Source organism: Oratosquilla oratoria, unplaced genomic scaffold (assembly GCF_046742065.1).
Source record: "Oratosquilla oratoria isolate Oo_2021 unplaced genomic scaffold, ASM4674206v1 SCAFFOLD93, whole genome shotgun sequence".
NCBI classification, from domain to species: domain Eukaryota; kingdom Metazoa; phylum Arthropoda; class Malacostraca; order Stomatopoda; family Squillidae; genus Oratosquilla; species Oratosquilla oratoria.
The window spans coordinates 47,501-63,060 of record NW_027467757.1 but is presented as its reverse complement, the minus strand read 5'-3'; the positions used below and the strand labels follow the sequence as shown (position 1 = coordinate 63,060).

Below are 15,560 nucleotides of genomic sequence, written 5' to 3'. Positions count from 1 at the left end.
GAAGAAGCATCAATGACCACATCGTGCGACTCGCAGAACATGTCCGTAAGGCCCAGTGGCAGAAGAGGATTCTGCACACCTGCTTCCTAGACATCGCCTGAGCCTTCGACACTTCTGCTGAAGCTTAAATCTATCGGAGTCTCCCCAGCGTTGTATTCCTTCGTTCGCTCCTTTCTCTCCGGCCGCTCAATAATAGTGCGCTGGAAGGGAGTCTTGAGCGGGCGAATGCCTGTCGACATGGGAGTTCCCCAAGGCTCAGTGGTAGCACCCACTCTCTTCGTCCTAATGTTAGCCGACATCGGGAAAGGGCTGAGGAAGGACACCACCATTACCACCTATGCCGACGATATAGCCGTATGGCGCCGATCAAGGCATAGGCGCCCGAAGAAGGACTCTGCCCAACACAAGGTAGAACTCCGCCTCTTCCAAAGTCAAGTAGACAGTGTTGTCCGCCACCTCGAAAGCCTCGGCTTCCTACTCTCTCCAAACAAGACAGTGTCTATGCATGTGCACCTTCCTGGCTACAACAGAGGCCATTACCCAACCTGGAACGTCCTCAGCATCTGCGGCACAAAATTGCCCCAGTAACCTTCAGTCAGGTACCTGGGCGTCATCTTTCAAAAAGATGGTCGCTGGACCACTCAGGTCCAACAAGCCATAAACAATGTCAGACGTGCCCTCATCCTCATTAGGGCCGTCCGACACGAATCATGGGGGCAGCGGAGAGAAACACTCATCCACCTCACCCAGAGTCTAGTCCGCTCCCGGCTTCTGTTTGGCGCACAAGCTTTGCACGACCTGCCGATGTCGGCCATCCGTCGCATGGCTACAGTTGAGTGCCAAGCACTTAGGCTAGGACTCGGACTTCCGCAGTCTGTCCCTCAGGAGCAAGTATACTGTGAAGCCGGAATCCTCCCATTTTGGCATCGCCTGAAGAGAGATACCTGCAGGTACCTCTTGAGCTCAGCGAGGGTACCTAACTCCAAGGACACTGAACTAGGCGAAGGCTGGAACCCAGCCCCACCTACTGTGTCAGGACATGGTCTGGTCTCCTCTGTCTCCGGTCTATGTTCAAGAGCGGGAATAGAGCCAGCCGACCGCCTCCGTGTCCCCCAAGCCCAAATCGATCCATACCCACCCTGGATCATGAAGCCGCCGGAGGTACGAACCAATGTCCCTGGAGTAGCAAAAGAAGATCCCCCACATCAAATCGCCACCTGTACTCGAGAACTGCTGGCTAAGGAATACGCAGACGACTTCAAGATCTTCACAGACGGATCGGTACTCAGTGACGGCAGAACAGGAGCAGGACTGTTCTTCGAGACCACGCGAGAGCACTTCGAAGTGAAGCTCCCGCCCACCACCATCCTAACTGCCGAACTCGTCGCCATCAGAGAAGCTTTGAATAAAGTCAAAACTCTCCCCCGTTCCCCAACGCAAATAGTCATCCTATCGAACTCCCAGAGTGAGTACTGCAAAACAAGACCGGAAATCCTCAAGGAAATACTAATCCTACCAGAAGAAATCGCACGATGCGGACTCCGTCTTCGTTTCCAGTGGGTGCCCTCCCATGTAGGCATCCATGGAAACGAGATGGCCGACCGAGCCGCCAAACGAGGGGCCCTAACCTCTGAAGAGGATTGCATCTCGCTCTGCTTTTCAACAAGTGATGCCAACAAAAAAATTGACCAAGCAACATGGGAGCTCTGGTCAGAGGAATATGCCGGGACTGCCACTACCCGAAGCTGGCCCATCAAGACATGCAAGAAGGGAACCCTCTGGACCCACCCTCATCCACTTCCGACCCACATTCTTCACCTCATCTCAAGAATCCGTGTCAACCACTGGAAAACCCGCTATCTGAAGACCGTCTGTGCCTGCGGGACGGAGCTGGTCTCTTTCCTCCACTGCTTATTCCTATGCCCCATCCTTCGCAACCACTTCCAACCGCTGCTGAACCTCCTTGGGAAGAGCCCCCCAAGAATGTTATATTCAGTCACCGACCACCACAGCATCATCATGGCAGCCCACCTAATCTCCACCTCACCATTTGGACACTTATTATTACCGCGCCGCGGGCGCTTGACACCTTCCCGTCCACTAATTATATATACAAGATTTACACACACAGCCAAAAATGACAAACAAAAACACCGTCCCAAAATCGGATCCCTCCGCTGGGACTAAAAAAAAAAAAAAAAAAGGCGCTATCGATCGATCCCTCGTTCGCGTAGCAATCGATGGATGTCCCTATCCTGATCACCATACCAGTTCCAAACCAATAAATTTTATGAAGAAGAGGTCATTGTGCAATTTCCAAACTGTTCATTTTATTTCATTTTTGTATAATGACGTGGTCATTTTTCCAATTTTACAAATTCAAATATTATTGTGATTTAGTTAGCGTGGACTCTTCATCCATAATGTGTACAAAAATTATTCTTTGTACTTGACATGTTTCATCATAACGCATCAGCTTTTATTGCACAACGAAACTGGAAATGAAACGCATTTCTTATATTGTCCACACTCCTATCGCCATCTCTCTGGGCTATTTTAAACTAAACGCCGTTGTTCCTGTATTGGTGATGATTTAGTCAGCATGACACGAATTATTGAAGAGGATATGATATAGTGAGGAGCTGGTCAGTTGAAATCGCTTATGATTTAGTCAGCAGGGCAGTGACACTAATTACTGAAGAGGATGTGATATAGTGAGGAGTTGGTGAATTCAAATCGCTGATGATTTAGTCAGTAAGAGAGACTGACACGTACTAATTACTGAAGAGGATTTGATATAATGAGGAGTTTATCAGTTTAAATCGTTGATGATTTAGTCAGCAGAAGAGGAAAATTCTGTATTTTAGAACAAAGATTAAACTTTATAATGAGTACAAAATAAAGCAGATTAATTTTCGAATTCCAAACTTAAAATGCTCTGGTTTGTTCTTTTGTTTTTTTGCTAGTTTGTTGTTGTAGTTAAATAAATGGTCTTTTTCCAAATATGGCAGTTTAAATATAATATTGTATATGTGGAGCTATCATGTCCAACTGGAAACTTTTGTGTGCATTTTAAAATTTCCTTGGTTATCACAACTAGTTTAAAGAAAATCAAAAAGAAAGAAAAAAGGAATGATTGCTAAAATAATATTTCTTAAGAATGTTGAATATTCAAAGTTGAATGCTCTATACTAAAATCCCTTCTGGACACAATCCCTCCTGGACAGAATCCTCCCAACACAATATCCCCCTGGACACAATCCCTCCTAGAGTATATATTTATGTATTTTAATATAACAATGTATTTATATATTAATGTATTTTAATATATATTCCCATATAATACTTGACTGTATACATGAGCATGTTTATTTATGTATTTTAATATAACAATGTATTTATATATTAATGTATTTTAATATATATATTCCCATATAATATTTGACTGTATACATGAGTATATGTTTATTTATATTTTAATATATATATAATGTTTTCGTATGTTTGTAAGGTGTAGTGAAGTAAAAAAAAACTTTTTTCATAAATGATTTATTCAAACAAGTATATAAATGTCTACTGTATTCATTAGCACCTCGGTAAGGTAAGGTAAGATGTTGCTTTGTATGTGATGATATATAATGGGAGAGCTGCTAATCTGAATAACGTGGGGGGGGGGGGATTTTGTCTAGCGCCCTCACTTTTGTGGAGAGATTCTGTCCAGGAGGGATTACGTCCCAGATCCCCGTGCACAAGTGGGCCACTGCGATCGCTGCTGCCTAGCGAGATGGGTTAACTTTATAAAAAAAAAAAAATGACGATTCAATAATAGTTGAAGACAAAGTTTCAATATTTTGTGCATCACCGTACATAAAATCCTATAGTTTGATTTTGGTGGCTAAGGATCTAGATTGGTGCTAGGCGAATTTACATGTATCATATTACTAATGAAAATGCTAAATATAAATGAAAATCTGTATAGCCACCAGAAACTACCAGGAGATAACTTTTTGAAAAAGTAAAATATCGTGGCTCTCATAATTACCGTGAGATCGCTGGCCAAGCCTCCTTTACAGCCTTCACTCCTCTGTTTAACACATTGTCCCGGATCCGTCAATCAGGTAAGCTCACCTCTGATGAGTAATTGAGATGTATTCAGGGGCTATATAAGCTCCTCAGTTTTTTGAGGATCTTCATATCACCCTCAAGTGCTGCCAAGATGAACTTTCAAGACGAGAGATCACAGTACCTTTGCATCAGATGCAAGAAGCCTGTTAGACCAAGACAGGAAGGGCTACTTTGCGACTGGTGTGACCAGTGGCAACACCGGACTTGTCAAACGGGCATTTCAAGGGAGGAGTACCGAAAGGCTGTGAGGGAGGAGACGGAAATTGACTGGCAATGTGACAACTGTGTACAGTCAATAGGCCTTTCACCACCAGATGCAGAGAGCACAAGATTAGACCAGGGATTTCTGATACTCCAGTCCATTGACAGATCTGCCACCTTCACTGCTGAAGAATTACAGGAAATCGAGGAGATGGAGGTTCACGAATCCGAAGACCCTGTTGCGGCCGTTTCATTTCTAGTTCCTGAACCGCTCTACGAACCATCTATTGAAGATCAACTACCACGGGACATTTCGTTTGAAGAGACGGCAGCAACAACATATGAAATTCTAAAGTCTGGCTCGCAAAAGGGACAAGAAAAATTGTACGACAACGAAGGATATACGTACATGTTGAAGCGCACACTGAAGAATGGACAAAAGGATTGGACTTGCAGTGTGCGTAACAAGAATAACAGGTGTAACGCGACGGTGAAGCAGAATGGGATGCATTTTACAAGAGGACCGCAGGCCCATATCCATCTTGGGCAAGTAGGAGCCAACACCGTTGCGGCTATACGTGTCAAAGTCAAGGAGATTGCTGCAAAAGATGTTTTCGTGTCAGCTGCAGAAATCGTCAATGGGGTTGTCTTGGACCAGCTTCAGCCAAACCAGCCTATCGATCCACTGCCGACGTTGGACAATTTAGCCAGAGCAGCCAATCGTCACAGGCAAGCCAGAAGACCAAGGGACCCCACGAATCTAAATTTCGACATAGACGAGAACTTCCTGCCGGAATTTTTTTTGCGGAGCACGGCTCAAGTGGGACACAAGAAACACTACATCTTTGCCAACGAAAATATGCTTAACCTCCTGCGCTTAGCTAAGACATGGTACGTGGATGGCACGTTCAAGGTGGTGAGGAATCCATTTGTGCAGTTGTTCAGCATCCATGCCTTTGTGAGAAAAGGTGATGACTGCAAACAAGTGCCGCTTTTGTTTTGCCTGATGTCGAGTAGAAGGAAGCGCGACTATAAGAAGCTCTTTAAGGAGGTCAAGAGGATTGTCGATGGCGAAGTAGCGGTGCAAAACATCGTCGTTGACTACGAAGCCGCCGTGTGGAGAGCAGTACCGAAGGTGTTTGCTGGTGTAAAAATCTCTGGATGTGCTTTTCACTGGACGCAGTGTTTGTGGCGCAAGATAGTAGAGCTCGGACTAACGACCGCTTACAAGCACGATGAAGCTACGCACAAGTTCTGCAAACAAATGATGGCTCTAGTTTATATTCCACACGAGCACATCGAGCAAACATTCGATAATCTCAAGAACACCGAAGCTGATTCAATTTGTTGAATACGTGGATGAGACTTGGATCCGTGGAAGCCTCTGGAAGCCTGATACTTGGAGTGTCTTCTACCAGCCAATCCGAACAAACAACGACGTCGAAGGCTGGCACGGGATGTTTAATAGACACGTCAAGAAATCTAAACTCTCCTTTTATCTTCTGGTACAGCTTCTGGCAGAACATGCGAATGTAGTCGACCTACAGGTTCGCTTAGTATCTTAGAACAAGCTCCGACGCCGCCAGAGGAAATCCTATCGCCAGCTTCAAGGTCAACTATTTGAGCTATGGGACAAATACATAGCCGGAGAAAAGAGTGTCAGACAGCTGCTGCAAAAATGTGCTCATTTAACTGGACCCACTTCATCCTAAATATAAAAATTGGACTGTTTAGATTAACTAAATTTTTATGATTGTACTATTTGATTCGTAAATAAAACATTTGAAAAATTCTTATGCTTTTCAGTGTAGCCCCACTTACGAAATTTACATGCTTGAAAGTGACTATCATTGTTAGAAATATTTTTTAATGAAAATTACAAAAAAAAAAAAAAAATACGGTATTGCTGACTTTAGAGGGTACTTGACTGAAAACATGAAACATCATTTTGTAGAGACCAATGTCCCAACCATCTTTAAGGAAAAACAGAGCTACAACAAATGAGTTAAAAAAAAAAAAAAAAGGAAAAGAGGAAATCGGGGGTAATTTTTTTTTTACCCCAAACACTTTCACTGCATTTAGTGACATAGAAATCAAAACATATGTACTTCAATGTGTGATTTTCACGTAATTTGCGGTCACACTACTTAGCGACAACTAGCAAGAACCAGCGACAACTAACAGGAACTAGCGTCAACTGCATTAATTAAACCGACAACTAATATTTTTGGGCATAAAATGTATCTTGCAATGTACTCAGATGTACGAGGGGTGATCAAAAAGTAATGACAGTGATACCATATATTTTCACGGTACAGAGGTAAATCCAAATAGTGGCCTACATTCCTTCAAAGTACTCCCCTCCTGCCTCTATGCACCGTTCCATCCTCTTCGCCACTTCATGAAGCACTCACGGTACTCAGAAGCCTATATACCTCGTTGCTCTGGACTGCCCGCGCCATATCTTGGATGCTTTGAAACCGCTTCCCTGCTAACGCACCCTTTATCTTTGCAAACAATAAAAAATCACAGGGAGCAAGGTCAGGGGAGTGGGATGGGTGGGGGAGAAGTGTGATCCCCTGCTGCTCCAGGAACTGCACAGTGAGGCGAGCTTTGTGGGGGGCAGCATTGTCATGGTGCAGCAAAAGGCGCGATCGGCGACGGGTTGGTGCAGTCTTGGCCTGATATTCCAGGACTCGAGGAAGGACGTGATCAGTGTAGTACTGGGCTGTGATAGTACACTGTTGAGGCATTACATCCACACACATTGGTCTTTGTGAATTAAGAAGATGGTGAAAAGGCGCTTCCTGCTGCGAAATCCTTCCTTCAGAATCTGAGGTCGAGGTTCTTCATCACTCAACCACACCATGTTAGACTGCTTGTCTCTGGTGGTGAAGAAAGAAATCCAACACTCATCTCCGGTAGCTACATCTGAGAACCGTTTCGGACCATTTGGCTCGAATTCAGCCAGCCATAGACGACAAATCCGCACCCGTTCGCTCTTCTGCTCTTGCGTAAGCAAATGAGGTATCCATCGAGCACACTTCTTCCTCAGCCATAAGTATTCATGCACGATGCGCTCCCATAACTGACACCGAGCTCCAAGGATAAGAATTGAAGAGTAACAGTTGGATCTTCGTCAATGATGGCCCGTGCACGGACCGTCATTGCTTTGGTCACGGATGTCCAAGGGCGGCCAGGACGATGATCATCTTCTAGCTGCAATTTTCCGGCTGCGAAAGCTCGAATCCAGCGGGAAACAGTTTCCAGTGATGGAGTAGACTCGGGAAAAACTTGCAACAATTCCTCTCTGATCTCCGTTGCTTTTTTCCCGAGTTTCCACCTGGTGAAGATGTAGTATCTGCAGCCTTCTTTCTAAAAATCCATGTTTCCGGTTAGAGAGGCAAACCAACAATGACGCAATCGCACAGCGCAACGATAAAATGTAAGCTAGACAAACAGCTACAAGCTCAAACATGTAACAACAGGCAACACTTGCTGCCCCTTGCTCCCCCCCCCAACACTTATAGTCTCTCAGCTACGAGTCCGACTGTCATTACTTTCTGATCACCCCTAGTATTCGAACCTAATTTGATGCGATATACAGGACCTAAATTTAATTTATTTACTAGTCGCCGACCAAACCTACCAAAGCCGACCAAACCCAAACAATGGCGGTTTTTGCTCAAATGCACAATTTTATATAAAAATTAGCATATGGTTGCATTATTTGACCTATTTCCTTTGGAATGGGTGATTTCCATGTAATTTGGTTAAAGAAAAACTATGTTAACAGGAACTAGCGTCAACTGCATAAATTTAACCGACAACTAATATTTTTGGGCCTAAAATGTATCTTGCAATGTATTCAGATGTATTCGAACCTAATTTGATGCGATATACGGGAGCTAAATTTAATTTATTTACTAGTCGCCGACCAAACCTACCAAAGCCGACCAAACCCAAACAATGACGGTTTTTGCTCAAATGCACAATTTTATATATAAATTAGCATATGGTTGCATTATTTGACCTATTTCCTTTGGAATGTGTGATTTCCATGTAATTTGGTTAAAGAAAAACCGTTTTTAATTTAATATACAACACATTTTAAATACAACAGGTCAAATAATGCAACGGCATGCTAATTTGTTACGGTATTCGTAGTTGTGGTTGGTGGGATCCGGGACATAATCCCTCCCGGACACAATCCCCTTGGACAAAATACCTCCGAACAATATCCCTCCTGGACAGAATCCCTCCACAAAAGTGGGCGGGCTGGACAAAATCCCCCACATTATTCAGATTAGCAGCTCTCCCATTATATATCATCATATGCAAAGCAATTAACATCTTGCCTTACCTTACCGAGGTGCTAATGAATGCAATACAAACATTTATATACTTGTTTGAATAAATCATTTATGAAAAAAGTTTTTTGCTTCACTACTACACCTTACAAACATATATGAAAATATTATATATATTAAAATACATAAATAAACATATACTCACATATACAGTGAAATATTATATGAGAATATATAAGATACATTAATATATAAATACATTAATATATTAAAATACATAAATAAACATATAATCTAGGAGGGATTCTGTCTTGGGGGGATTCTGTCCAGGAGGGATATTGTCCGGGGGGATTGTGTCCAGGAGGGATTATGTCCGGACACCGGTTGGTGATAGTGCAGAAAATAAAATAATTTAGCGACAACTAGCAAGAACCAGCGACAACTAACAGGAACTAGCGTCAACTGCATTAATTAAACCGACAACTAATATTTTGGGGCATAAAATGTATCTTGCAATGTATTCGAACCTAATTTGATGCGATATACAGGACCTAAATTTAATTTATTTACTAGTCGCCGACCAAACCCAAACAATGAAGGTTTTTGCTCAAATGCACAATTTTATATAAAAATTAGCATAAAGTTGCATTATTTGACCTATTTCCTTTGGAATGTGTGATTTCCATGTAATTTGGTTAAAGAAAAACTATGTTTTTAATTTAATATACAACACAATTTAAATACAACAGGTCAAATAATGCAACGACATGCTAATTTGTTACGGTATTCGTAGCTGTGGTTGGTGATATTGCAGAAAATAAAATAACTTATATTGTATTCGAACCTAATTTGATGCGATATACAGGACCTATATTAAATCTATTTACTTATCGCCGACCAAACCCAAACGATGACGGATTTTGCTCAAATGCACAATTTCCGCTCTCTCATTCGAAATATCGAGAGTACTTCTTACAAGTTGAACAATGCTACTACTGCTGTAGACTTCAACAAAGCCTGTATTCAAAATGGCCTCCTTCCAAAATATATATATATATATATACATATGTATATACATATATACATGTATATATATACATATATATATATATATATATACATATATATATGTATATCAATATATATATATACATATATATATATATATATATATATATATATATATATATATACATAAGAACATAAGAATAAAGGAGACTGCAAGAGACCATAAGGCCTACACTAGGCAGCTCCGTATCCATCACCACCTATCATCCCCATCCATAAAGTTGTCTAATCGTTTTTTAAAACAACTGATAGTTTCAGCGCTTACTACATGGTTACTAAGTTTATTCCATTCATCGACCACCCTATTAGTAAACCAATTCTTGCCTATTTCCTTCTTAAATCTAAATTTGTCCAGTTTATACCCATTACTGCGAGTCCTGCCCTGTTGTTTTATTATGATGACCTTGTTTGCTTCACCCTTGTTATAACCTTGGATCCACTTGAACACTTCTATTAGATCACCCCGCTCTCTACGTCTTTCCAGAGAGTGTAAGTTTAGGTGCCTAAGCCTCTCTTCGTAAGGCAAATTTCCAAGTCCATGTATCATTTTGGTCATTCTTCTCTGTACTGATTCTAGTGAATTGATGTCCATTCTGTAGGACGGAGACCAAAACTGTACCGCATAGTCAAGGATGGGTCTAACTATCGCTAGACTGAGTTTGATAATTACCTCTGCACTTCTATTCGTTACCGTCCTAGCAATGAAACCAAATGCTCTATTAGCTTTATTGGTGCTAATGCACTGCTTCCTGGTTTTGAGGTCCGGACTCACCAGAACTCCCAAGTCCCTCTCGCACTCAGATTTTATTCTAAAAACGTGTTATCTAAGTTGTATTTATTTTTGGGGTTGTGTAGCCCTACACGCTACACTTAGAGATATTGAAGTTCATTTGCCATTTCACCGACCATGTTAACAATTTGTTAAGATCACCCTGCAGAATCTCTGCGTCGTCTCCTGACCTAATTAGGCGTCCTATTTTAGTGTCGTCCGCAAACTTACTAACATCACTATTCATCCCATCGTCTAAGTCGTTTATGTACATAATGAACAATAAGGGACCCAAAACCGAGCCCTGGGGGACCCCGCTAGTAACATTGCCCCACCTAGATTTTATTCCATTTATGGTGACCCGCTGTTTTCTGTTACTAATCCAAGCTCTAATCCATTCTAACACTTTTCCTCCTATGCCATGGGCTTTGATTTTATTTAGTAGTCTCTGGTGTGGTACCTTGTCGAACGCTTTGCTAAAGTCAAGGTAAATAACATCGTAATTTTCATTGTTATTTGACGCCTTATATACTTTAGTGTAAAATAATAGAAGATTAGTCACACATGACTTGCCCTTGGAGAAACCATGCTGTGAATCACGAATTAAATTATGCCCTTTGATGTGTTCTCTGAGTCTATTTACTATTATTGATTCAAGCATTTTTCCTATAACCGATGTCAAACTGATTGGCCTGCAGTTGCATATAGACGATCTATCTCCCTTCTTAAAAACAGGAACAATGTATGTATATATATATATATATATATGTATATATATATATATATATATATATATATATGTGTGTGTGTGTGTGTGTGTGTGTGCGTGCGTGTGTGTGTGTGCGTGCATATATATATATATATATATATTTATAAATATATATATATATATATATATACATATATATATATATATATATATATACATACATACATACATATACCAAGGCTTTTTCCCCCTTACAAGGGAGGTAGCCAAAAAGGAAAAGGCATAAAATCATTCCCACCCATTCCATCCCTGAATATACTCCACACCCCTCCACCCTCCCTCTTATCTTAGCACCTCCTGGATGACGGGTCATCCCTGCACCTTGTCCACTGCCCTGGGTCAGGAGCAGTGTCGCAAGACACAGCACATCTACAGCATGGTCGCTTCATTAAATCGGCGACCCCCCTCTCCGTCTCCCCACGGAGAAGACGGGGAGAAACCCCTTCGGGCTGCGTCAAATTTTTTGAAAGTGTTAAGAAAAAGATCACGAATGCTGAGTATGCTGTGATTTTCAATAGAAAATGTCTTGATGAAAACCTGCTCCCTATATTCACTAATATATATATGTATATATATATATATATATATATATATATAATATATATATATATATAATATATATATATATATATATATATGTAATTGAATAAAGCAATAGAGAAATGATATTGTAGTAAGTACACCGATAAGTGAATATGTTAGTAAATGAATGGATTAATAAAAGTAAGTGAATATTTTGGTAAATGAATGACATGAAAAAATCCTAGCGCAGGTCTCACAATTGTGTGGTTGGTGTAGACACCACTTGATTACATCATGATAATATATCTTCCTTTTTGTTAACCACATAGCCTCGAAGCTGACTACTCGCTTATTCTAACAATTACATTTTAGTCCTTATTTGTATATACGTGCCTGCTCATAGTCCCAGAAATAATGATTACTGATTGTCGTATTAGTAATTACTAGGATCCTTTATATTCCATCCTTTTTTTTTTTTGTGAGGCAATAATCTGATAAAGATGTGATAATTTATGTTTAAAGGTTGCAACCCCGTAGACAGGCATGCGTTTCCCGGATTACGGTTGGTTTCTGTTACCGGTTTTCTGGAATATGTAAGTTCCTTTAAAGTGACTCTGATGCTACATCCAAGAGAATAGATTTAATGTTAGATTTAACATTACTATTACCATTAACTGCTACCAACATCAAAATCACCATTATCATCACCACAACTATTATCATCACTATCCCGATCAACACCGAAAGAAACACCAACACCACCACCATACCAACAACACCACCAACCCTACACCACCACCATACTAACATCATTACCAAAGTAAAAAAAATACCACTAAATCAGCGATACCACTAAAATCATCTTCCCCACCACCACCAAAACTACCACTGAATCTGCAATACCACTTCTTGAGATTTTTTAAAATAAAATCACTTGATATTGACAAAGATAAATATATTAACCCTTTGTCTTCCATCAGCTGAATTAAATAGTTTGATAACAGCCAGAATCAAATTCATAAATAGATCGTGTCATTTCTGTGTTTAAGCCGAATTGTTTTTAATTATTTGACATCTAGATGTTTATCAAAATTTGATGATATTCTTTAGAGATAACTAGGATAAGACTGGTCATGGTTGCCAAAGGTTACAATCGACCATTAAACTGGAAAAGTTAACTCTAAGGCCTGTTTCACACGTATCGACTTTTCGCCGTGCCGACGTCCACGACAAAACGTCGTGTTGTCGAATAACAACGGGTGTCTATGGACGCTTTCACACGTCACGACCACCACCACGTGTGAAATCGTCCATAGACATCCATAGCCATTTGAGAGCACGACGTCGTGTCGTGGACATCGCACGGTCAAAAGTTTATACGTGCGAAAGGAGCCATAGAAAATAAGACGAAAGCTTTACTTCGCCTGAATAAAATGAATAGTTATTTGAGAAAACGACGTTATGTCGTGGACGGCGCACGGCAAAAAGTCGATGGGCGTGAAAGGAGCCATAGACAACGAGACGGAAGTCTTTCTTCGCATGAATAGAATAAATACCGATCAAAAGAATAAAGTATATAGACTAGACACTGAGGAGAAATCAAAGGAAACAGACACTTGGGTAAGTTCCCCTGAGGCAGAACAAGTCCATTTAGCAGAGAAGAGAAATCACTCCGCTCGCCGCTTCCAAAATAAAATATGTCCTGAGGGAATAATCCAATCGACACTTCTTTTCACGTAGGCCGTCGAAGTAACAATTATTGTGTATCTTATTAGCACTGTAATCCAAGTGGTTCTCACCCTCCCACCGGTACTTCGTGAGCTCGAAATTAGATCAAACATTTCTGAGGGACACGTTATGTATACAAAGATTAATGCAAGATTGATCGCCCTGAGTATCATCTCTTACGAAAGCGACAGTCTTTACTCCTGAGGCTGTTCTACTGAGGTAAATGAAATAGATGTGGTTGCAGAGAAAGTAAGGAGAAAAATGCCACCACTTATGAGTATGAGAAGGGAGACTGCAAGAGATCATAAGGCCTACATTAGGCAGTTCCATGTCCATTACCACCTATCACACCCATCCGTAAAGCTATCTAATCTTCTCTCAAAACAACTGATAGCTTCAGCGCTAACCACATTGTTGCTAAATCTATTCCATTCGTTGACCAATCAAGCAGTTCTTGCCTATTTCCTTCTTAAATCTAAAATTGTCTAATTAAAATCCATTACTACGAGTCCTGTCCGGTTGTCTTAATATGATGACCTTGTCTGCTTACGGGAGAGGGTGAAACTGTATCCGATGAAAAATGAAAATGAAAAGTTGGTGAAAAGAGACACATCATTAGAAGGACTCACTCTGATGTAATAGGCCTAAAGTGTTGAGGATTTCTGTACCAACCTTCCAGATTTTGATTCCAACACACCTGTTCTCCTTCATTACTTTTTATCATCATTATTATTTGTGTGTCCTTCCCACCCATTTCGGCTCACTCCATCCCCTGATGTATTCACTCCTCCACCCTCCATCACCATATTCCTAGCCTTCATCCGGATTTGTTTCGAAATTACCCATTGTAGAGCCCGAGGAACGTTCCAGGATAGGAGTCGAAACGAGGAGGAAGATGGATTCTACCGATTTCCACTGATTTATACTGATTTGTTTATCTTCTATTATTCAGATCTATTCAAGTCAACGTCTTGACAGGTGGAAGCCAATGTTACCTATATCCCGTGGGAATAAGAAAAAATAATAGAAATAACAAAATAAAATAATAATGTAACGTCCTTCATAGTTTTAATTATGGTCAACAATTTTTTTTTATTCAGCTGAGGGAAGATTTTTTTCCCATTCTTCTTTTTTATTTTTCTGTTTATCGTCGCGTTTTCATTGGTCTTTTCGTGTCTATTATATTTATTCATGTAAATATAGTTATTTTTCTATTTATTCTTTGTCTTCTTATTTAGCCTCATTGTACTCATATTCTATTTATTTGTTGTTCTTTGTCTTTACATTACTACAGGTATATATTTTGTATGTACTCTTTGTGTGTATATATGTATCTGTTGCTCTGTTATATGTTCCTTTTTACACATATATTTTTTAGTTTTTACATTCCCAATGTTTTTCTTGTATCTTATTATTATTATTTTTTTTTTTATTTCATCATTATTACTTTGGACTGCAGCATAAGGCCCAATCACCTGGTCAGAAAACGGGACCATCAGTACAGTGATGCTCCGAAGGAGGCATTCACGGATCCTGTGGGCGTTGCTGATAAAAAGGCATTAATGGAGGCTTTATAATCAGGGTTCACGGGGAACACCAAACCCCCAGTTAGTGAACCTTTGACAGAATCAAGGGTCGGATCTGAAATCGAACCTTCCACTGAGCCTGAGAATGACCCTTGCACGGAGTTCGTCACTGGGCCGCTGAAGGTCCCTGTGAGAGATCCATCGAGGGAACCTTCGAAATAACTATCTACTTTCCCTTCTGCGGACCCAGTCATGATGCCTGATAACATTCCATTTAAAGATCCATTTACATCACAATCCCAGGATCTAAAAACAATAGTTTTCAAAGATGCTATAACGGAGGCATCCAGGAGCCCATCAATGCTCGCATGAAGAACTTGTCCTGGGAACCATGAAACGAAGCTATTTACCTCGCCGTTCATAGAGTAATCAAGTGTCCCGGTGATGGATTCGCTGAATGCTTTTTCAGACGAACCGGACACTGATCCTTCTAGAGTCGTTTGGAATGATCCTGCCAGTGGTCCAAATTCAATATCGGCATC

The 15,560-nt window shown here is 40.7% G+C and overlaps 1 protein-coding gene across 1 annotated transcript; it reads left to right on the top strand.

Moving 5' to 3' along the window:
• Positions 1-237: 237 nt before the first annotated feature.
• On the top strand, positions 238-5,677 carry LOC143024111 (uncharacterized). The gene is made up of 3 exons (XM_076182879.1): positions 238-584; positions 693-1,344; positions 4,157-5,677. The coding sequence occupies exons 1-3, from the start codon at positions 238-240 to the stop codon at positions 5,675-5,677; spliced, it is 2,520 nt and encodes an 839-aa protein (XP_076038994.1).
• The last annotated feature ends 9,883 nt before the right edge of the window (positions 5,678-15,560 follow it).